This window comes from Lepus europaeus, chromosome 11, assembly GCF_033115175.1.
Source record: "Lepus europaeus isolate LE1 chromosome 11, mLepTim1.pri, whole genome shotgun sequence".
Lineage (NCBI taxonomy): Eukaryota > Metazoa > Chordata > Mammalia > Lagomorpha > Leporidae > Lepus > Lepus europaeus.
In genome coordinates, this window is record NC_084837.1 from 77,093,715 (window position 1) to 77,118,996 (window position 25,282).

The window sequence follows — 25,282 nt, forward strand, 5'->3', positions numbered from 1 at the left end:
TCTTTTTTTGTGAGCTATTCTGACTGAATTCCATAGGTGCCTTCCCATGGACTTCAACAATGATCCTGAATTGCCAACCTTGAACAAGCTTCTGGTATAAGTCCGTGCAAAACCGAGACGAACTGATAGAAACCACTGTCACTCTTCCCAATGTTGGCATGGTTTTCACTCAAAATAAAGGCAAATAAAAGTACAGCATCTCATTGAGCCCTTAATGCCTTGGGACAGCAAAGATGATTTTCAGTCATACCGTGGGTGGATCTGTGTCTTTACTTTTAGGCTAATCAAAATATCTTCATTAAAAAAAAAAAAGAGTCTTCCTTCACTCAAGGTTCCACGAAAGTTGGAAAAACAGGCTCCTTCGATGCAATGGAAACATTCCACTTTAACAACTTTAGGTTTCAATTTCAACAATTTGAAAAAGTTCAATAGGCAGCAACATGACTTGCTTGCCTGTTACACCCTCAGAGAGGAGCAGAGCCTTCTCGTTAAGGACTGTCTCCCCGGAGCCCTCTGATTAACCAGGTGATGCTTTAAGGAGGATGAGATCTACCCAAGCTAACGGAGGGGTTACCAAGATACTCTGCAGTGGAAAAGCCTGCTGATATTTCAGTTGACATCTCACACTCAAGGTGCTTAGGAAAGTATCACATCGTTTGGCAAAAACATCCCGTGGCTGATTCAGCAGATTAGATGGAAAGTCCCTACGTATGCTATTTGTACACAGACAAGGTTCTGAAAAGACACGTTTCGTTAACACAAAAACAAAAAACAACAGTTTAATGTACAACTACACTTGCCTATATGCAGAGGTAACCTTAAATATCTTTGGTTTTTTCTTTTTTAATTTGCTGATATAAAGTACTTGAATAAAAACACTGATAAATACCAATGTAACTGTACTGTTTTCACTTACGTAAACTTAGCCCCTGATATCTTTTGCTCCTAAAGCTATATTTCCCTATCAGTTTCTAAATAAATTTATTTCAGATCTGCTCACCATTACTTACTTACAGGCTAACCTATATATTTTAATGGTCTTTGGTATGAAAATACTGATGAGCATTGTCTTCTATTATTTGGCATAAAAATGACATGCACATATCAGTACTTATAACAAATAAATCTTTGGAAAAGGAAATAGTTACCATTTGCATATCAGCCCCTTTGGAGTGAAACACCATGGAGTAATAATACCACTGTGAGAGACGAGCAAGAATCTCCCCATTTTAGTTACAATTTCATACCTACGACTTCAAAGAAGCTTGCTTTGGCCAAGCCAAAAGAAGTCTTCGTTATACAACAATTACCTTATTCAACAAAACCAAAAGATTTATTTTTGGGTGAAAAGATTTGTTTTTCTCTCCAACAAGTAGTTTCAACAATTTGAAAATACTTTAATACTGTAGAGTTGAAGATCTACTTGTTGAAGAAAAAAATCATACCTGAAATATAAAATCCTCTGGAACTATTTTCTGGTAAAGGAAGTATTATAACTTATTTCGAATGCTCTGGTAACAAATAAGGTAGTCAAAATCACTAGACTATTTAACTACAACAATCAATATAAATCCTATCATTCTGGGTTAGTAACTACTTGGATAAACTTCATATCTATAGATGTTTCTAGTTAATTCAATTTGGGGGGAATTATAATCATTTTACTTTCTACTGAAAATTCTTTGGTAACAGGATTATTATGAAAAAGTGTATAAGAACAAAATGAAGAGGTAAAAAAAATGTACTGGTAAATAATTAGCCAACAGTTATAACCTAAAGATCTATAATAACTATGGGCCTATCCATCAGAAACCACACAAACAAAATATTTTCTCAAGGACTTCAGATCATCTTTTCAGGCAATTAAAAAGACTATTCAAATTCACTAGTCCAAAACACATCTTCCATAACTATGATGCATGTTTCAGTTATAGATCCCATTTGCCTTTTAATGAAAGTTTAAACAACAAAATGATCTCTTTGTACTCCTGACTTATAGACAATGATAAAAGTCGGCCCCACATACTTCTACTTAGGAACCGCACAACGCTATACCCTGTCAATCTGCCCATGCTTCCATGAGGCAGCTCAAAAGTAATAAAATGTTCCCTGAGTACAGGAAAAAAAATAACACTAGAATACTTTCAAAGGAGGTAGTATAAACAGGAGCTAGAAAGGCAGGAGCGGCATCTTCCCCGCCTCAGACTGCTCACCTAAAGCTCTGCTTTTGCTGTTTTGCTTGTTTTGCCATGAAGTCCACACTTAGGGGGGGCTTTGAACTTAGTCTGGAAGTGGTTATTGCCACTTTATGTTGGCCTGCTTCTAAAACACTCAGTTTGGCACAAACTATAGATTAAAGGGAAAAAAAATGTTCATGTTACAGCATCACTCGCTGTCTAGGAGTGACACCAGGCCTGTAATCCAGCACAATTCTTTTGCTTCTTGAGCCCCTTCATTTCATATGACCCTGCACCCTCTACAAACAAAAGGTCTCAAAAGGAAACCCATGAAGATTACTTTTAAAAGGAGACTCAAGAGTCATATCCAGAAAACTTGAAAACATATTTTTAAGAGGATAAGTGGATCCTCTCTAGAACGCATCTAGTTCCTTATTCTCCCCTGCTGCTAGGCACCTAGGTCACTTTCACATGACTGAGAAAGGCCTATTCCATGTGGCTGAGTGAACTATTTGCTGACTTCAATCCAGCAAGAGGACTGACTGACTCCGCAGAGTTAGTTTCCTCATTCACAGCACTGACACTGAAGGAAGATTAAATGAAGAGTACCAAGCAGGGTGGCAGAAAGCTATTTATCCCTAAACAAAAACTTCATTAAAAAAAAAAAAAAACTTTTATGGTAAGATACTATGTATCAAAATAGTTACTGAGTAAATTCTAGAAACTATTAAGGCAACTTTTTATACTTCTGTCCTAAACAACCTCATGAATATCAAAAAGGTATAAGGCAAAACATTTCGTAATATATTCTAGAAGGCACTGTTATCACAATAACCTCAGGTTCACTGTCACATTTATCTTCATTGTTAATATGAAATTTCTTCAATCCTTTAAGCCAAACTGGGATTAAAAAAAAGAAATCCCTAACCCATTCTCTTTAAAAATAAAAATCCATTTTCTGCATGGGGCTTTGTAACTAATATTGGAAAAGCTGAGGATGCTTTGCAAGCTGGCAGTACAGCCTTTGGCCAACTGTCAGGCAAAGAGATGGTAAAAAAGGCACGGCTTGAGGGAGGTTGAGGTTTGGGATCCAGCAGATAAAACACTCAGATTCTAATGCCCAAAACATAAAGGGCTTTTAAGCAGTATTATTCCCTAGATGCTTGTGAATGGTTCTGTTCTTAAAAGAGATACTTTTTTTTTCTCTGTTCTGGCCAATCATCAAAATAAATAATCCAACTTTTCCTCTTGGTGGTTTAACAGTCCTCACAGAAGGGGGTAAAACTGCCCAAACCTGTGGAGGTTACAGTTTTTGTTGAAAATCAGAGCTTCAGATAAACATTCCTACCTACCTAAATGACTCCTTTGATCACACATATTACACATACAGCAATGAAAACAAAAGGCTACTAGGAAGTATCATTGGTAACGCAGCTGACATAAACTACAACAAATGAGGTAACACAGTTTTCTTCAGAGTTTGCCTTAGGGCAAACTGAGGTAGATAGTCAGCAAAGGGGCTCTCCAAGTCTTCCCTCTGCTCCAGTGATATATTTTATAATCCAGTCAAATACTTTGACCGTCCTTTCACATTGCTGACAATGAAACATTCAAAATATGTGAGCTTCAAAACAAAAAAACACATTCAAAAAAGGCTGAAACACCCACTAAGACATGAAGGCTTTCACAAAAGGCTTTGGCTCCCTGTTCATTGTCCTTCGAACAGACTTACAGGCAAGACACCTGAGCATGGCAGTCTAGACGGGAAAACCTTTCTCCAAGCATCGCATCGTGGGTGAGGGCCGCGGCACAGACGCTGGGGTCTGCTCCACAGTGGCTGGCACTGCAGGGTCTTCACACTTCCTCGTCGTGGGGTCCTCCCCAGAATCACTACCAGTGAGAGAACTGGATGTTGGGGGTGTGGAGCTTATGACAGAGGACAGGTGTATCTCATCATTGGACTCATGGGAGAACCTTCCAGAGTCGCCAGTCTCGTGGCTCCCTTCACTGTTTGCTGAATGTTCAGTATCCACTGCGGCACCAAAGGGTCTTGGGAAGCTGGCTGTCTGGCCTGGGGAGCCGGGGGAGTCTTCGTCACCAAGGAGCACAGTAGTGCCCGGCTGATAAAAGCAGACAGCTTGAGTGAATCTTCTTGCAGGCTGGGCAAAAACAGATCAGAGCAATGAAATGACAAAGTCTTCAGGTTAATGGACAAGGGCCATCTTGAGGAATGGACTCTCTGGCTGGTGAATCCCCACAGAGGGGGAGGAACACATTAGAATTACCAGTGGCAAGTGTCAAAAGCTTGAGTGAGTGTCTTTTACCTAAAATATATTATTTTTACTCGAGAGGGAGAGAGAATGAGCTCCCACCAGCTGGTTCACCCCTAAATACCTAAATAACAGCAGGGGCTGGGCCAGGGCCAAAGCCAGGGGCCAGGAACTCAATCTAGGTAATTCCTGAGTCATTATCACTGCCTCCCAGGGTGTGCATCAGCAGTACTGGAGTCAGGAGCAGGAGCCAGGAATCTCACCCAGGGAGTCTGATGTGAGATGTGGGCACCTGAACTGCTAGCCTCACCACCTGCCTGCTCTGCAGTGGTCCCAACCCTTGTTCCCACTGCGACCCCTCCCCCAGCTCAGATGACTACTCCACCCATCCTATCAGTTATCACTCATCCTGGTTCCTCTCTGTAACTCTGCCTTTCAAACCAATATTAAAAAAGAACAGAAAAAAGAAAGCATTAATTTATATTTCTTCTCTAATGAGTTCATATATCATAGATTGCCAAGGATTTTTCCTACTTGGGTAAATTACCTGCTCAACTTTCCTCTTCTTAGAGTCTTGGAAAAAAAGCCATTTTTTCTTAGAGTTGCTTTTAATTATAGGACCATAGCTGTTGATTATCAGGTCAGTTCCTCCCTGGGGAAATAAAAGAGGGAAACGTAAATATATTGGTATTAGAGATTTTGGTTTATCCTAAGTGGCACCCAAATCTTTTAAAGGTTCAAAGGAAAAAATGATCACAGACATCACTATTTCATTTTTTTACACAGGCCACATACAATACATTCAGGTTATCAAAAAAATATAATGGGTGATGGGTATATTGTTAAAAAGATACCCCACCCCCTACATGGGTACTACAAACAGTTTATGGAAAATGGAATTAAAAGTTGAGTTTGATGTAAAAAATTTTTGAAATACATACATAGCTTTTGACCACTACATATTTTCCATTGACCTACTGAAAAAACCCTCATATGTTGCTGAAGTATTTGGAAGTATAACATAAATTACACAGTTTATTTTCAAATGGTACAGCAAACAAAAATATATGATATTGCGCTGTCCCACTGTAAGACTGGACTGCTCCTTCCCTAGGTTTTCAAACTCAGGCACCTTTTCTTACATTACCCCATTCCTTTCCTGAAAGTTCCCCATATCTTTTGAGTTCCTTCAGTTTTCTTGGGAGAGCTGTTTAGGGCAGGGCCACACATACCCAGACAGAACACAGGAATGAAAAATTGCAAGCCACACAACAAGGGCTTGTGTAGAAGGAAAGTGTAGCCTGCAGCACCAAAGAGACCACACAGTACAGCAGAAGTGAAATGCAGTGCGGTCAGCTGAACAAGGAAATCCAGAATTAAGAGCCCATCTGACTACACTGATTGGTCCCAAGCCCCTTCAAGGAGAACTTGCCTTGTCAGTGTTTCTGCACATAGGCTTTCTCCCACCAAGTCCAGAAAACTCTGCGGACCCCAGAAGCATGAGGCAAATTGGAACCATAGCCTGCTGACTTCTTGCTAGACAGTAACAAAGCCTTTCTTTTCCCAAAAGACTGATGTCAGAGGTTGGTTTTTGCAACCACTGGGCAGTGGATGCATCTCATTCAGTAACAAAGAGGTGTGGAACTTACAACAAGGCATTAACAATTACTTGTGGATTTGTTTCACTATTCTCTCAACCTTTTTGCATGTTGGAAAAGAATGTCATGGGCCAACATATGCTCAACACATGGCACTAGGAGGGTGTCAACTCCTAGGCTAACCCAAGGGGAAAGAGAGAGGTCTCCAGCTTTTTTCTCTACTGACTTCATTCCACTCCTTTCTGCCTCCTTTCAATGTAGATTCTTCCCTTTTTCTCCCTTGTCTCCCCCGACGTGGCTTCTCCCTCATCCTTTCTCATTTCTACTTCCATACTAGTAATAAAAGAATCATAGAATATTTCAGTACATTTTATGCTTATTTAAAGTTTTAGGTTCTAGTTTTTATATTAATTTGAAATAAGCTGAATGGCTTAATTTGTATTGGAAAGTAAAAGCTAAGGGCCGGCACTGTGGTGTAGGGGGTAAAGCCACTTCCTGTAGTGCCGGCATCCCATATGAGCGCTGGTTTGAGCAATGGCTGCTCCATTTCCGATCCAGCTCTCTGCAATGGTCTGGGAAAGCAGTAGAGGATGGCCCAAGTCCTTGGGCCCCTGCACCTGCATGGGAGACCCAGAGGAAGCTCCTGGATCCTGGCTTTGGATCAGCCCAGCTCCGGTTGTTGCGGCCAATTGAGAAGTGAACCAGCGGATGGAAGACCTCTCTCTCTCTGCCTCTCCTCCTCTCTCTGTGTAACTCTGACTTTCAAATAAATAAACAAATAAATAAATAAATGTAAAAGCTAAATTAGGTTGTAAGCAAAAAGAATACGCAAGTAACAAAAAACAAATTTATAATCATTTTCCCCAAATAGATATATAGCACTGTGCTAGATATGAGTAGATTTCATCTGCTAAGTATAATTGTACCCTTAATTTAAAAATTGCCAGGGCCAGTGTTGTGATGTAGTGGGTCCAGCCACTGCCTTGACTCTGGCATCCAATATGGGCACAGGTTTCCCAGCTGCTCCATTTCCAATCAAGCTCCCTGCTAATGGCCTAGGGAAAACAACAGAAGATGACCCAAGTGATTGGGCCCCTGCCACCAATATGGGAGACTCGGATGGAGTTCCAAGCTCTGGTTTGGCCTAGCTGTTGTGGTCATCTTGGGGAGTGAACCAGTGTTTGAAGATCTCTCTGTTTCTCCCTCTCTCTCTGTAACTCTTCCAAATAAATAAACAAATCTTAAAAAAGTTTTACTTTAAAAAAAATAGTTGTCTTAGTCTCTTTGCAGACTACATATAGCCAATGTGATATTTTCTTCCATTTTTAAAAACAATACTTAATAAAGGTAAAAAGTATTCTTTGTTCAAGGGAATGGCCTGGGAGGTGGTTTGCTGACAGCTGAGTTATAGCACATTGGTTACGGGAGCTAGTGTAATAATGCACAATACCTAATGTTGCAATGTGACTAAAAATAATTTAAGCCGGCACCCACAATGCTTACCACTGTACTATTATTACATATACTGGAAAAATCATGCAGTAACATCTCCAATGACATTTCTTCTCTATATCCAAATTCCTTGGGCTATAAAAGGAATGATCTTTAGTTTTCTAGTTAGATGCTATTTTAAAAACTCATTAATATCTGGGATGTTATGATGAAAAATGCAGTTCAACAATCAATCAAACTAAGTGTAAAGCAGACTAATAGAGAACTGTCCACCTAGTACATGCAGGGAAGCCCAAGTTACAATGCATAAAGACTAATGACCATGATGTCCTTGTTTAAGACATTTTAGCTTCACTGAATTGTACCAAATTGAATTTTTTGCTACCTTCTCACCTTTTTTGTGGTATTTTTTAAAATAAGGATTTATTTCTTTATTTTAAAAGTCAGAGTTAGAAAGAGAGGGAGAGACACAGAGAGACCTTCAATCCACTGGTTCACACCCATATAGTAGCCACAACGGTCAAAGCCAGGAGCTGCTTCTGGGTCTCCCGTGACGGTGGTTGGTGCCCAAACACTTGGACCATTCTCCAATGCTTTTCCCAGGCCACTAGCAGGGAGCTGGATAGGAAGTGGAGCAGCCAGGACATGAACCCACCCATATGGGATACCAGCATCACTGGTGGCAGCTTTACCAGTTAAGCCACAACGCTGGCCCCTTCGGTATCTCTTATACCCTGTATTCTTTTATCTATCTCTATCTTCTTTCCTCCAAATATTTTATATAAGGAAGGAAAAGAAGGTTCTGGATGAGTTTTTCCATTTTTTTTTTTTTTCCCATTTCATTAGGGGGAGTATGCACACGGCACATGGAATTTTCTGATAAGGAAATTTCACACGTGAAGTGAAGACAAATGGAAGGAAGGGCTATGCAGCAGATCACTCCCTCGGCTCAGGGTACCTTTGCATCAATGAAGTTGCTGGGCGCCATCATTGGCATTAAGGATTCTTCATTCTCAACGGCTCTTTCCAGGTTCTTTCCCACTTCACTTCTGCTTACTGAAGAGGCACTGGTACGAGGCAACTGCTGGGGTCTGTTCTGTGCCGTCTTAGAAGCAGCTGATTTTCTGAAATAGCCAGAAGCAAAGAAAATCTAATTTCAAAGAACACAGCGACCATTCTTCATTATGGCCTATGATCACAACTTCGCAAAGTTCTTAAATGCTCATTTCTCAAACATCGTTAGTAACTGAGTATTGGATTTTAACTCCAACTCATGGAAGCAAACTTATGATTTGAGCAAACTTTTGTGTCTTAATATTTATTTATATAAAATTATTTTCTACACTTAATAAAATCCTCAATAGTTACAAAGTGTTATTATTTATTGTGACTTATTTACAACTTTGCACAGAATTTATGAACTTTTTACTTTAACGTTTTTGCCTTCAGGTCTGTAGACTGCTACACTGACCTAACAATGTACTTGCTAATTAACGAAGGTGAATTTATTATGGCACTTCTGTAAGACTGAGGCAGCATTAAAACAATGTGCATGAAGTGAAAAATTCTTACAGTGAGAAATATGGACAATGCAATTAAGTCACTTCAATATGCACAAAAATGCAAACTGTTGAAGTCTTAGTATAGAATTGATCTTCTGCATGTAAAGATAATTAAAAATGAATCTTAATGAAGAATGGGATGGGAGAGGCAGTAGGAGGTAGGATGGTTTGGGGGTGGGAGGGCAGGTATTGGGGGAAGAACTGCTATATTCCAAAAGCTGTACCTATGAAATTTATATTTATTAAATAAAAGCTTTCTAAAAAAATCAACTGTCAGCAATCTATTTATTTATTTATTTATTTTTTGACAGGCAGAGTGGACAGTGAGAGAGAGAGACAGAGAGAAAGGTCTTCCTTTTGCCATTGGTTCACCCTCCAATGGCCGCCGTGGTAGGCGCGCTGCGGCCGGCGCACCGCGCTGATCCGATGGCAGGAGCCAGGTGCTTCTCCTGGTCTCCCATGGGGTGCAGGGCCCAAGCACTTGGGCCATCCTCCACTGCACTCCCTGGCCACAGCAGAGAGCTGGCCTGGAAGAGGGGCAACCGGGACAGGATCGGTGCCCCGACCGGGACTAGAACCTGGTGTGCCGGCGCCGCAAGGCGGAGGATTAGCCTAGTGAGCCGCGGCGCCGGCTAACTATCAGCAATCTAAATAGAAGACTTAAAAAATAAAACTTTTTGGAAGAAAAAAATAAGCACAAGAATGTTAGAACTCAAACTTCTCTCATTAATATGTTTTCCAAGTATATTACTATGCACAAACAGCAAATGTCTGCAGAGTAAATGTTGAAAAACCTATGTGATTTGAGAGAGCCTAGTGATTGGGGACAATCTAAAAATAATGACTTTGATTTTTTTTATTTAAAAAAGAAATTTTAAGAATATTAATGAAAGCAAAAGTCAAAAAATTTAAAAGGTTAGAAATAGTTCAGTTCCCTGAACGCAAGTTAACGTTGAAAATCTGGTCAAAGTCAAAGCACGGATGAGACTGCCTGACAGAGTTTACTGATAACCCAACCCTGAGTTACCGTATTTGTCTTCACCCTTGTCTGCAGAATCCCAACCACATACCCTGGGGAGTTCTAAATGACTCAGGTGTTTCAAGTACTGTCAGGTAAATACGAAATATTCTAAGCAGTAAGGAATCTTCTCAATAAACAAATGCATCAGGTTGTGTCACTAGAAAAAAAAATTTAGGCATATGCTTTGTGTTTCCAAAACCACTAAGGAAATGGGGAAACCAGGTCCTCATTCAAGAATATTTTACTGGCAGAGAAATTTTTTTAAATGGCAAGAAAATGAACTCCCTTCAAATGACATTTCTATAGCTGTAAGAACTCAAGTAGCAATACATTTAAAGTGGAAAACCCTGGTCATCCTACAAGGCACGCAATTTCATTGTGTCCTGAGGTTACTGTAATGTAGATGTTTTTTAACCACCTTCGCATTCCTAGCAATGGAGAACACACCTGGCTTTACTTCGGTATATCAAGATGAGAACACAGACGAGGATGCAGGTCAGGGCTATGCCAACACCTACAGCAATGCCAGTCATCGACTTCTGGTCCAGGTGGTAATAGCCGGAATAAACTGCAAGGGGAGACACACGGACTCAGACTCAGTCAGCAAATACATGATCTGATTTAAATTTAAGGCAGATATTTGCTTTATGATAGTTTTTCTTTATCTCATAGGAAGTTCTGACATTATCTATATCTAAGCAGAGAATACACATTAGTTGTTTTTTTTTTTTTTTTTTAATCAGGGATTTCACAGATTGATTTATCTTCCAACACTGAAGATCTTAAACATGTGTTAGGGTGAGTGCTGTGGTGCCATGGGTTGACTCGCCACTTGGGACACCAGCGCCCCGTATCCTGGGTCCTCACTTCCAATCCAGCTTTCCGCTTGTGCACATGGGACACAGCAGGCACTGGCTCAAGTACTGGGGTCCCTGTCACCTATGTGGGATGGACTTCCTGACTCCTAGTTTTGGCCTGGCCCACTACCAGCTATTGCAGGCATCTAGGGAGTGAACGAGCAGATGGATGATCTCTCTTTCTCTGCCTTCCCTCCCAAAAATCTTAAAACAATTTTAAAGTCAGAAGTCTTCAACATCACAGTATATCAAACATTATCAAATCATAACTTATAATTCCAAACAGCACAAAACACAGGTGTTCCCAAAGAACAGCTTTCATATCACGCTGCCTGAAAAGCAGACCTGTAGGTTGAAGATTAGTTTTCCATTTATACAGATAAGAACAGTGCTTGTCAAACTTTAACGTGTATGCGAGTCACTAGGGGGTTCTACTCCACTCCAGGGTGGGGCTACCAACTCTGCACAGAACAGCCTGCAGATGACACCCGGGCTGTTGGTCCCTAGCTGTCCTGAGCAGCACAGGATTTGGGAAGCCAAAGAGCCTTGTTCTCCACCTCCCTTGATGTGGCAGCTGCTGCCTTCCTGTTGCCAAGTTTGATGTCCCTGCCCTTCTCTCTCTCCACCCACACGCCACACTGAATGAGTCTTTTCTGTGGTGTGCAGAGCCCTTAACCCTGGCCAGAGTGTAGCTGGTCTTGCCTCCACTTAAAGCTTCCCCCACTTCTCCACAGCACAAGAAGGGAAGGAGGCTTCCAGCCCCAAAGCATGGTGGGCAGCAGCTTCCTCCATGAGGGGGCTAATTTAAGGATAATTTGTCCAGGGTGAGCATGTTGACGCAGTGTGTTTAGACCCTGACTGGGACATAAGCATCTCCTGAGTGCCAGTTCAAGATTTAAGTCCTGGCTGCTCCACTTCCGATACAGCTCCTTGCTAATGTGCCTCGGAAAGCAGTACAAGATAACCTAAGTGCTTGGACCCCTGGACCCACATGGGAGATCCAGACCAAGTTCTGGGCTCCTGGCTTCAGCCTGGCCCAGCCCCAGCCCTTGTGGCATTTTGGGGAGTGAACCAGCAGATGGAAGATCCTGCTGTTACTCTGCCTTTCAAATAAGATGATTTTTTTTTTTTTTATTTGACGGAGTGAGCTAGAGAGAGACAGAGAGAAAGGTCTTCCTTCCGTTGGTTCATCCCCCAAATGGCTGCCATGGCTGGAGCTACACCGATCCGAAGCCAGGAGCCAGGTGCTTTTTTCTGGTCTCCCATGCGGGTGTAGAGCCCAAGCACTTGGGCCATCCTCTACTGCCTTCCTGGGCCACAGCAGAGAGCTGGACTGGAAGAGGAGCAACCGAGACTAGAACCCGGCGCCCATATGGGATGCTGGCGCCACAGGCAGAAGATTAACCAAGTGAGCCACGGCGCCAGCCCCTAAATAAGATGATTTAAAAAAAAAAATTACTTTCTAATTGCTTTTCTGGGGAAAAAGTAACTTTCTCTCTGGAAAGGCAGCTGTGCTGTGGTGAGAACTCTTAATGAAAACCATGCCCTTCTAAGCCTGAGTCCCACAACCACCACTGCTGGCTGTTTCCAAACCAGGAAGCCCACTCGCCTAACTTAATCCACAGGTGGTGCAGCTCATCTGTCTTGGTGGCTGCACAGCTGGGAGAGAAGTTAACTGGGAACACAGGAGTTATGAGAAGAGCAGTTAATTCTTGACAATTTCACATCCTTCTAGAAGTACCCCCAAGAGTCACACAGCCCTGTAACATCAGAACCCCATCGGCAACCACTCAAAGAACCCATGCAGGTTTAGGGATGTGGCAACTGTAGGAATCGAAAAATACATCATTTTTGTTCTGTTTTTCAGGTGACAAATCACAGTGACCGTGTACAGACCTTTGGCATCAGCAGAATCTAAACGCTTGGGCCTCTGATTTGATTCGGAAGTTTCCTTTGGAAGGACTGCCAGCTCCACAGAATTTGAGAAGGGTCCTTCTCCCACCTCGTTGGATGCAGATATCTTGACAATGTATACATTTCCTGCCACCAGGTTTTCCAGCAATGCCATGGTTATTGCCCCTATGAAATCGTCAAGTACAAATTAAGTAAACTTTTTTTATTCTTTCAATTATGCAAATGTGGTCACTTATTTCAAAAGCTATTTTTCTCATTATCAAAGTGGTATGTTTTTACTCTATAACATTTGGAAAATATACATAAGAAAATGACAATTTTGGGGGCTGGTGCTGTGGTGTAGCAGGTAAAGCCGCTGCCTACAGTGCCAGCATCCCATATGGACCCAGTTTGAGTTCTGGCTGCCCCACTTCCAATCCAGCTCCCTGTTAACGTGCCTGTGAAAGCAGTGGAAATGGCCCAAGTGCGTGGGCCCCTGTACTCATGTAGGAGACCTGGGGGAATCTCCTGACTTCATAGTGGCCTAGCTTCAGCTGTTGGCAGCCATTTGGGGAGTCAACCAGTGGATGGAAGAGGTATTTCTTTCTCTCTCTCTCTGCCTCTGCGTAACTTTGCCTTTCAAATAAATAAGGCTTTTTTAAAAAATGAAAATTTCATACTGACACTTCAGTGTATTGTCTGCACGTGTGTGAAAACATTTACTGCATGTACCTTTCTTTTTTTTTTTTTTTTGTCAAAGACTGATTTATTTATTTGAAAGGCAGAGTTACAGAGAGATAGAGGTAGAGGCAGAGGCAGAGACAGAGACAGAGAGAGAGAGAAAGAGAGTTTTCTATCCGCTGGTTCACTCCCCAAATGGCTGTGACAGCCAGAGCTGGGCTGATCTGGAGCCAGGAGCCAGGAGCTTCTTCCAGGTCTCCCACACGGGTACAGGAGCCCAAATAATTGGGCCATCTTCTACTGCTTTCCCAGGCCATAGCAGGGAGCTGGATCAGAAGTGGAGCAGCCAGGTCTCAAACCGGGTCCCATATGGGATGCCAGCACTGCAGGAGGTGGCTTTATCTGCTATGCCACAGCGCTGGTTCCTTTTGCACGTATTTTTATACACTAGAGTTTTCATTTAACACTGTACTATGCACAATTCCCCACAGAATCTCTCTCTGTAATTTTGTTTTAGTAATAATTCTTAAAAGTAGCATGCATTTGTATTTGGAGATACGTGTGTTATGTATGTTTAATATAAATATATAGATTTGAAATGTTTTATTTTTTCATTCAAATGACATTAAAACATTTCATTATAAAACATTTCAAACATACGTAGAAAATGGTAGGTAATTAATCCAGAAGCAAGGACTGTACTGGGACTTAAAAATCTAAAGTGAGAGGCTTTCCCCCTTTATGAGAAATGTTTAAATTACATGTGGTCGTAGCTAGGATAGATGATGTTATTTTTCCCTCTTAAATCAGAAGTAATACAAAACAACCTATTTTTGAAAGCATGAATAAATCCTTCCCAGACTTATCATTATCTCGGATTTCTTCAAGGTAATGAGGAAAGAAAACTCAAAAGTTTGACAGCAGTCTCAAATCTGCTGAAGACCTATAACTCAGATTAACTCTCAAAATTTCCACCAGTGATCTAAGATCATGTCTCTCCAAAGGGAATCATTTCATATATGGTATGTCCTATCCGAAGGCACTGCATGACCACCAGGGGGGATTCATTCCTGTTTGGATATCACTATTGCTTGGGTCATCTTTCTTCTCTTGTTTTCCTACTGCACTGAAGCGTTTCTCACAAGAGAGACTTCCGCCCTAGGAATTAATCCCGACGTTAGGAAGGCAGGTGTGACAGAAATCCAACCAGGTTCCCGCACCGCATCGGTGGGCAGACGCGCTTTCCTGTGGTGGTTTCAGCTCTTCTTCCTGACTCAGGGCAGCCTTACGACAGCTCCGAAGCGCTTCCCCTGGCTTCCTGCAGCCACCTTCAGGGCAGAGCCTGCTGCTCCAGTGGCCTTGCTAGAATACAGCTCATTGTGCAAGTGAAATAGGCGGTGATCTTAGAGCTGAGGCATGATACAAAGGCCACCTCTGCAGGTCACATGTTAGGAGGCAGCCAAACCTCCAAAAGCAATGCCAGCAGCCCGAACAGGACTTGTTTTCATGTTCTCTGGTTTCAACTTGGCTTGGACAGAGTGTGAGCTACTTGAGTACACAACTGTTAAATAAACAAACTGACCTCCTATTTAGAACCAGGAAGTCTTTCCACTGTTACGTTTTTAAGCAGATGCATTAAAAAAACAAAGATGTATTGTGATATGTTACAATGAGCTAAAAGGAAGAACATTTAATTTCTTCACAAAGAGACATACAAATTGTTTCCATTTTATCATCAGAATAGATTTAATTTTTAAAAATGCTTGACAAAAAATAATCCATAACAGAAACGAAAAGTCTCCTGCTGTAGTAATATTTTCCAAGTGGATCTGCAGTGTCCCTTTTCCCAGAAAAAGTGGGATTGAGAGAAAGGAAACTATTTATGCATTCTGATCCTCCCATAAGCACATTCAAAGCACTTTTCCCAAATACTAAAGAGACTGAGTGTCCCTACGTCCTCTCAGTAGATTGTCTCAATCTCAATTAATGTGATTATTTCAGTCTACTGCCTTTAATAGACATCTCAGTCTTCAGCCAGACTAGGAATTTTGAGGCAGACAGTGTAACGGGCTCAGTGTCATAGCAATGTGGATCAAAACTTGGCACACTATCAATTAAGCAATACGTGACTCAGAGCACATTATCGAACTGTACTTTCCTCATGGGGACAATAGTTTCCTCCTCATTTAATTGTTCTAAGGATTAAATTATCACTGGCAAGTGTCTGACCCAAGTGTATACACTTGATGACAGTAACCTTCCTTTCTCACCTCTGACTCCTCTTCTGACATGAGGGAAAAAAAAGACTTATTTATTTGAAAGGCAGAGTTACAGAGAGAGGCAGACAGTGAGATCTTCCATCTGCTGGTTTACTCCTCAAATGGCTGCAATGGCCAGGGATGGGTGAGGCCAAAGCCAGGAGCCTGCACCATCCTCTGTTGCTTTCCCAGGTGCATTAGCAGGGAGCTGGATCGGAAGTAGAGTAGCTGCAACACAAACCAGGGTCTATATGGGACACCGGAGTTGCTTGCAGCAGTTGAACCCATTGCACCACAACACTAGTCCCAGAAAAAATTTTTTTTCCATATTTGAGTACCTTAATGTACTCACAGAATGCCTGGCTTAAGATCATTTTAATTAATGCTAGTTGAATTTACAGTACAATGCAAGCCACTTGTGAGAAAAGGAGGGCGTACTCACTTAAGAAATAAACATAGGGGTCAGTGCTGTGCAGTAGTAGGTTAAGCCTCCGCCTGCCATATTGGCATGCCATGGGGGTGCCAGCTGGAGTCCTGGCTGCTCCACTTCTGATCCAGCTCCCTTCTAATGTGCCTAGGAAAGCAGTGGAAGATGGCCTAATTGCTTGGGCCCCTGCAGTCACACTGGGAACCTGGAAGAAGCTCCAGGCTCCCGGCTTCAGCCTGTCCCAGCCCTAGCTGTTGCAGGCATTTGAGGAGCAAACCAGAGGATGGAAGATCTCTCTCTTTCTCTATCTGCCTCTCTTTCTTTCTAACTCTGCTTTTCAAAAAATAAAAATAAAAAATACATTAAAAAGTGAACATAAAGGGTTGAGATTTCAGGGTTGGTACAGTCTAAGACCTTTCTCTGGCCTCTCCACGGGCTCCAAGTGAGTTTTTCCAGTTGTATAGACTTAAGTATCACCTACTGACATACACTGACAACAAAGTTAGATCTCTGGGTCCATTCCTCTCCCACACTCTGAACCTCCCACTGCCTAGTCTGGTGTGCAAGGTTTGCCCTTGGCTGCTTCTGTACCCCATTTCTTACTCCCTGCTCTTCCCTTCGCTCCAGGCTCCTTGGCTTTCTTGTTCCTCTAAGAAGCCAACCTCATTTCTGCCTCAGGGTCTTTGCACTTTCCCCAGACAGAGCTAAGTTTGGGGATCATTTCTTCCACGAGAATTTACTATACTATGAACTCCATCACTTTTTCCCTTTTACGGCTTTATAACATTCATGATACTACCTGAAAATTCATATATTTGCTGGTTAGCTGGTCTATATACAATGACATTGCCATTGCCTATAACAGAGCCTGGCAGACAGGATCATGAGAAAGAATTTGTTTAATAAATGAGTATATTTCTTTTTTTTTTTTTTTTGACAGGCAGAGTGGACAGTGAGAGAGAGAGACAGAGAAAGGTCTTCCTTTGCCATTGGTTCACCCTCCAATGGCCACCGCGGCTGGCGCGTTGCAGCCGGCACATCGCGTTGATCCGAAGGCAGGAGTCAGGTGCTTCTCCTGGTCTCCCATGGGGTGCAGGGCCCAAGGACTTGGGCCATCCTCCACTGCACTCCTGGGCCATAGCAGAGAGCTGGCCTGGAAGAGGGGCAACTGGGATAGAATCCGGCACCCCGACCGGGACTAGAACCCAGTGTGCCAGAGCCGCAAGGTGGAGGATTAGCCTGTTGAGCCACGGCACTGGCCAAATGAGTATATTTCTACTATTGGCATTATAATTCATTTGGCGAATTGATAGAAAAGATTCTTATAGTGCAAGGATTCTAAATTTTCAATGTGAATCACTAATACGGTATATTGTGTTTCTCAAATTCAATTAATTGCAAAACTTTTTTTTTTAGATACCTCTGTATAATCAGAAAACAGAACTAAGAACACAGTTCAGAAATCACTGAGATACAGGATAACTTCTCCCAGCATCTTTTTGATTTAAACATAAATCTGAATAGAGGTAAAGGCTGTAATTTCTGACCCACTTTAAGTTTTATGCAAATATAATTTCATATTTCTGCTCAATCACAAATGTAAACTCACCAAAAAAATTTTAAAAGTGTTTTGAGCCATAAAACATATTACTGTATTATTAAATTTTTGAATTAAATACGTATGTAATTACGTATAAACCTAATATGTAGAGAATATTAACAAGCATATTGGTAGGAGAAATTTGCATCTTCTACTTTTTCCATCTCTTTCTACACTATCAACTTCTGAAAAGTTGTTATAATTGACATATAAGTTTACTTTTTTTCCCTTTAAATGCCATGTTGTGGTCCTTGCTTTTAGTTTAAATGCGGGTGAGTCAAATCCTTTATATTTCTCTCTCAAAAAAAAGTAAACACAACTGCTTTTCACTTACATTGTTTACTCTCTGAATCGCCAGCATTAGCTACAAAAAAAAGGTTCTCTACATTTAACAAATGACAAAAGCTATTCACTGAGAATGTTTCTTAAAATTGCACCAACCAACACCTAGATTACTTTTTCCTGTGCATCGTTACAGAAAGGCTTACCCAGATGGAAAAACCTGCAATTATAGTCCATTTCACTACTGAGCCATCAATGAGACAAAATGCTGTTTTCTGAGCTCTGTCTCAAACACATAAATGACAGCATGTAAAAAGAGTCAAAACAAAATACTGTTTCTTTTCAGGTAAGCACAAATGGAGAACGTAAGATATACACTCATGTGACCAAAATTCTTTATTAATAATACTTGTGACACCTCATCGAATCAGGTTTCCCATCTGGCCATGCACTGTGCCAATAAATCATTTTGGAACTGAATAACTGAAACTGAATTATACATTAAGATTACTGTGGCAGACAGCAACATTAAAGACCCCGGTGAGGGGCCGGCGCTGTGGCGCAGCAAGTTAAAGCCCAGGCCTGAAGCACCGGCATTCCATATGGGCACTGGTTCTAGTCCCAGCTGCTCCTCTTCTGATCCAGCTCTCTGCTATGGCCTGGGAGGGCAGTGGAGGATAGCCCAAGTGCTTGGGCCCCTGCTCCTGGCTCCTGGCTTCAGATTGGCTCAGCTCCGGCCGTTGTAGCCATCTGAGGAGTGAAGCGGCGGATGGAGGACCTCTCTCTCAGTCTCTACTTCTCTCTGTAACTCTGTCTTTCAAATAAAATAAATTAAAAAAAAAAAAAGACCCCCAGTGAACTACCCCTCCATCTATTTACACCCTTGGGCAGCCAGATCCACAATGACTTTGGACTTGGCCATGCAGCTTGCTCTGCTATCTGGGACCTTAGCAAATGTGACATAAACAGAGGCTTGGAAAGCTTTGCATGTGGAACTTCCTCCCTTTTCCTGATTCTGAAATCCTCTCTTGCTATTTTTAGATGACTCATATCCTACCAAAACTGTGAGATGCCTGCAGCCTCATGAGAGACGAAAAGAACTGCCCTGGTGATTCCAGCCAAGACTGCCCATGCAAGGAATTGGAAGAAAGCAAAATGGTTCTTCAAAGTTTGAGAGTGGTTACACAGCAATAAATAATTGGCACAATTATAAAATCGTGTTGCTGCTAAGTACTTGCTGCTTTCAAGTCTCTTCAGTGACCAGGAAATCTTTATAGTGGGGCTTCTGCTTCAATATGAACATACAACTATCAGAACGCTAGCCAGGGGCAAGCATTATGGAGCAGGTGAAGCTGCCACCTGGGATGCCCACATTCCACACTGCAGTGCCAGCTTGAGTCCTGGCTACTCTGCTTCAGATTCAACTTCCTGTAAATGTACTTGGGAAGGCAGTTGATGATAATCCACTTGGGTGCCTGCCACTCAAGTGGGAAATCTGGATGGAGTTCCCGGATCCTGGCTCCCAGCTACTTTGGGCATTTGGGGAGTGGACTAGCAGATGAAAGATCTCTCTCTGTCACTCTGTCTTTCAAATAAATGCACCTTTAAAAAAATCCTCCAGTTAAATTTATCATTTGCTTGTTTTATAACTGTATAAAGAGTTTATTTGCATACATATATGAGTTACTTTCTTTATTGGGTATATGTTTCTGTAAAAGGTCAAGTGTATGCCAAAGTGCCCAGTACTATAGTGTGTTTAGAATATGCCAACAAGTTTCCTTCTTGGAATCCTTCTTAATCTTTTTTTTTTTTTTTTTGACAGGCTGCTTGACAGACAGTTCTTTCCCCAGCACACATGTCGTTCCTAAGGAAGCAACAAAATAATGGTGGCCCAACTGAAAAGTGGTTCATGGAATGTGCCTGAATGAAAGATTTGTGATTTACCTAAGGTTATAATGCTGAAAGCAAGCAATAACAATGTTAGAGTTTTCTAATTCAGTTTCTCTAACTAAAATTAAATAGTGTTAAAAATTTAAATCCAGTGCTTTTACATACTAATTCATTCTCTTAACACTTCAGTGGATACTGGTGCTCATACGAGGCCACTGATTTGCCTGTGGGTCATGTTGGCAGTTCAAAGGTCTTCTTCCATCAGCTAGGTCTTTTTCCAGTGTTTCTTACTCTAGTACAAGCTGCATTGTTACCAGAAACCTAGTAAGTACACGCAATTCTCCCTCCCCTAACCGACACACAATTCTCCCTCCCCTAACCGTCTTTCTCTCTCCTCTCCAAGCTATCAGGCTCTGTTAGTATCTCCTTCATATTTATCTTTCCACCACCCTCTCCTTTCTGTCTGAATCCCCGACCATCCTAGCCCAGGCTCATCATCTCTTTCCTGGATCATTATGACTACTTCCTAACAAGCCCTCTGCAGTGCTCTTGCCCTCACTCTTCAACCAAATCTCTTCTACTCACAACAGTAAAACTGGTCTTTCTGAAACACAAGCCATTCTTTCTTAAGTTTTATGTATTTATTTTGTTTATTTAAGGGATAGAGAGAGAAAGAGAGAAACAGCTAAAGGGAATGCCCATTTGCTGTGTCACTCACCAAATGCTCACAATGACCAGGGTTGGGCCAGGAGCCTGGAACTCAATTCAGGTCTCTTACATTGGTGGCAGGAGCCCAATTATTTGAGCAGTCAGCACTGCACTGCAGTTTGCCTTAGCAGGAAGCTGGAATTAGAAGCCAGGTCAGGACTCAAACCCAGGCACTCCAATATGGGATGTGAGTGTCCTGGCCAGTGTCTTAACTGCTGTGCTAATTGCTTGTCCCTGGAAATAAGCAGCATTCAGTGGCTTCCCAATGCTTTTTAAGTATAACTGAAATCTTCAGTAATTTGTTATTCTCTCTCTATAAAAATATAAACTCATATAAATTCAAGGCAAACTCTAGACCTACTTTCTCTGTTTCCTTATTGCTAACGATCTTACTTTCCATTCTCCTTGGTCACGGGTGGTCCTGCTTACCTTCACGGTGGAGGACTTGCCACTCTCCTGCAATCCAGGCTTTTCTGGATGCATACAGGATCGTGTACCGCGTCACCACCGTCTCTGGGCCATCAGGGGGTTTCCAAGAAACCAGAGCAGTGTCATCTTCTATCAGCGTCACTTTTACTCCAACTGGTGGGCCTGCTGGGGCTGTGCACATATGAAAAAAAAGACTGTATTACTAGGATAAAATAATTCATAAACACTCCTATACCTGGCTGAGAGAAAAGAATTTGAAAAACTAGAAAATGCTATTAAAAAAAAAAAAACATCAAAACCATAGCTTTTAAAGACTACTGGTGAGAATAATAAAGAACTACTTTTTTCTTCTTTTCCTGAAAGCTCATTTTTATAATGTTTAAGACATTAAAAAACATAAAAGAGATGGCATATTCCTAGAAGGGAAATCACTACATCAAAAGGATTGCATTTTTAGGGCTCCTGATACATTTTGCTAAATTGCTAACTAGACATGCTTACAACTCCACTGGTAGTAATAAGCTGCACCTCATCACACTGAGTTAAATTATAGTTCTTACTGCAATGAATAGAATATTAATGGAACCTGATCTACCAGGGCACTGAAGAACATGCTTCTGAGACCAAAACATTCAGTTATTCCCTCAAATGTTGTGAATCGGGGAGGTGATAGGGTAGACTCAACTCTAACAACCTGTAAAAAGTAGTAAAACCTTAGAATTTTAGTCGACTCCATGCTTTATAGGAGCTAAAAGTGTGAAGAGCTGGTTTTCAGTACCATGTTTCACATGGACTATTGCTAAAACTTGCTGATTTAAGTGTCTCCTGCTTTTCCTCAGCATAATTAAAACAGATCAGGAGTGACCCTTAATAGTCATCTAGTCCTTCACCCTCACTCTAGAGATAAGGAAGTGCAGGTTTAGAGATATGAACTGTTTTAGCTATAGACATAGGTAAGCTATATAGTGCTCAATCATTCATATATATATATATATATATATATGCACTACACACAGTTATCAACCCACCACCCACAGAGAATTGGGTTCCGATGTAGGCTCCTGAGGTCACCAACGAACACATTTTTCCCTTACTTCTATTTAAAATAATTTGGGTACAGTCTTTAACTGCACACCTGACTTTAAAAAAAGAAAAAACCTCCTTAAAGGACATTAAAATTAAGACCATTTGCTCATGCATTTTTTAAATAAGAAAAACATTTAAATAAGATAAAGAAATTTCAAAAGTTTACAAATAAAATGTAATAAAGTACTTAAAAAAGTTCATGGAAATAGAATTAAAATATAATTATAGGGGCTAGTATTGTGGCTCAGCAGGTTAAACCAAGACTTGAGATGCCAGCATTCCATATTAAAGTGCTGGTTCAAGTCCTGGCTGTAATGGCTTCCAATATAGCTTCCTGATAACGTGCCTGGGAAGGCAGCAGAGATGGATTGAGCACTTGGTCTTCTGCCACCCCTGTGGGAGACTAAAATGGAGTTCCTCGCTCTCGGCTTCAGCCTGGTCCAATACAGGACACGTGGCCATTTGGGAAGTGAACCAGCAGGCAGAAAGTCTCTCTGTTTTTCCCTTTCTCTCTGTCACTTTGCCTGTTAAACAGATAAAAACCAATCTTTAAAAACTGTGTGATATTTTGAGGCAAAAAATTTTCAAAACCATGAATATGATGAGGTCTTCAAAAAGTCCATAAATACATACTATGAAAAAATGATGCACAGATTTCAACTTTTTTACATCAAAATAAACGTATCTTTTAACTCCATTTTTCATAAATTCTTTGAAGAATCTTCATAGGTACAAATCAACCGTTAGGTGGCAAACAGGGTAGCCCTCCCTAAAGTGACAAATATATTTAAATATTTCATTAAATTTTTAAAAAGGTAACAGCCGTAAAGGGAGGTGCTGTCTTTACCTTCTGGAAGTGTAGAATGGTAGACTACAGGGCTCCAAGGACTGGAAAGTTGATCCACGTGCAGTCGAACAGCAAATTCATATTTGGTGTTTGGTTCTAAATCTTGAACCAGCATGTGAGTTTCTGATCTACAATAATGGGTTATGACATTATTAGTGCTGCTAGCACATTGTTTTCACAAGAATGTGAGTATTTCCAACCAACAGGGAAGATTTACTGTGGTGTTTTTAGACTAAAAGAGTATTCTAAAGTAACTACTAAAATACTACGTTTGCTATTATCCTGCAGATAGAAGCTACAAGCTGAAACGTCCCAACACAAAGGCATTTCCCTTGAAAAGCCTGGAAGTCAAATCACTCTTTTAAAGACTGGGGTGGTCATATCTCTAACTCTAACCTAGAAAACAGAATTACAGAGTTAAAACTAGCTCTACTCTTTGCTGCCAGCATGAAAACAGTCTTTTGTTTCTTTTTTCAACTGTGCTATGTTTAGTCACTTCAAAATAACAATAGCGTCTTGTCCAGTTTTTCTGCAAGGGGCTCAGAAAAAAAATTACTTATATAAATTAATGTCAAAAAGTACAGTTTTCAGAACTGAATATGGTAAGTATGCCAAACTCCCAGCCATTATATAAGAAAGATCAGTCCTGAAACAAACGGGGCCCAAGCTGGGCAAAAGGAATTATGACGGGGGAGGAGGGCCAGGAAAGCAGGATTGACAGAAGCTACATACGTTTGAAGGTACAGAACCAGGGAAGCGTTCTGCAGGCCCACAGGGTTACAGCGCACGGTGTAGTTAATGATCTGTGCAGTGGTGAACGCAGGCCTCCTCCAATGCAGGAAGATGGAAGATGAGGTGTTCGCCTTCGCATAGAGATGGTGGGGTGGTGGTGGAGGAGGGACCATACGATCACGGACAGCTATTGAAAAAGATAACGTTCATTTACTGCACAACATAACACTTAATGTGCAAAGTGGTGAAACAGTAGAATCATAAAATCTCATACCCTACAGGCTGGTTTTAGATCTTTTTCACCAGAGATTCTCAGTGGTTTAGAGATACATCATCCAAACCCAAACAACCCTTATGTGAGAAAATGAGTCACATTTTATCAACATTTAACATTAGAACACTGAACCTACTAGCCAATGACATTCAGAAAACCAGCGGTAGACACTGCCTTCTTTAGTAGCAATAAAACTGAACATCAAATGTAGAGAAACAATTAACCTTATGGCGAAAGCAAAGGAAAATTAATAAGTATTCAGCGGTTACTTTTCCCAGTTTAATATCTAGTGGTCTTTTGCGTGCGAAATTAAAGCAGGTACTTATAATTCAATACATCTCACTTAAATAGGTATTGAACAATCAAGACAACTATGCTAGACAGCATGAACAATGCGAAGCAATTAAACAACCAAGACTTCCGAGTAGTAATAAAGGAGAAGGAGACAGAGCTTCAGCCTCAGCGGGACAAGTCCCACAGCTCTGACTTACACACGCAGCTTGGGGTGCTGACGGTCTGATCTGCCTGGTAGCCGTCCTCCACGCTGTTGTAAGCCAGCAGCCTCACGTGGTATTTTCTTCTGGGGTCTGTAAAGGAACCAACAGGTTAGCATCAGGATCAGCCCTCTAGACACGGGCAAAGGTTCTTGATGGAGCATTCCTAGATTTTGGCTTAAAATTTTTTTCAAATGAGCAAAAGTTATAAATAATACAAACATTTTTCTCTCCCTATACTTCATTCATCTTTATATGGCCTTGCTAATATGATTAACAATTATTTTACTTTACTTAACCTAGTTTCAAACAATCACACTACAACTTCTCTTCTACCCTGCCCTGTGAGCTGATCAGACAGCGTCTTGGTTTTCAAAACCTTGCATTGCTTGATAGATTTACAGGTTACATACACTACAAAGAGCTTTTTTTTGAGGCAGTTACAGTTGAAGATACTTTACTTAAGAGTATGAAGATTAAAGTTTGATTATTTTTTCATCAAAGTTACAGAAAATTATAATTGGCATCCTTTAATGTCTTTGAACATTTATATATACAGTGTGTTAAGTTTTAACTTTATTACTCTACTTCTAAATGTATCCTTTATACAAACTTAGATTTTCAACTTGACAGCTAAATTCAACAAAAGTGAGTTGAGCTCCCTCTACTGGTGCTCATTAGCTATTACAATACTAAATCTAAAGTCCATCCCATGCTGACTAAAGCAAATTTTTCAGGGCTCTG

At 41.1% G+C, this 25,282-nt stretch overlaps 1 protein-coding gene across 1 annotated transcript in view; it reads right to left on the reverse strand.

Annotated features, from left to right (window-relative positions):
• Window positions 1-3,934: 3,934 nt before the first annotated feature.
• PRTG (protogenin) overlaps window positions 3,935-25,282 on the reverse strand; it is a 147,183-nt gene continuing 125,835 nt past the window's right edge. The window contains exons 12-20 of the mRNA XM_062206647.1: window positions 24,536-24,631; window positions 23,771-23,957; window positions 23,039-23,166; window positions 21,106-21,276; window positions 12,834-13,016; window positions 10,528-10,648; window positions 8,456-8,621; window positions 4,995-5,099; window positions 3,935-4,336 (exon numbers count right to left, since the gene is read on the reverse strand). Coding sequence (XP_062062631.1) covers window positions 3,935-4,336; window positions 4,995-5,099; window positions 8,456-8,621; window positions 10,528-10,648; window positions 12,834-13,016; window positions 21,106-21,276; window positions 23,039-23,166; window positions 23,771-23,957; window positions 24,536-24,631 — 1,559 coding nt within the window. The remainder of the gene's footprint in view (window positions 4,337-4,994; window positions 5,100-8,455; window positions 8,622-10,527; window positions 10,649-12,833; window positions 13,017-21,105; window positions 21,277-23,038; window positions 23,167-23,770; window positions 23,958-24,535; window positions 24,632-25,282) is intronic.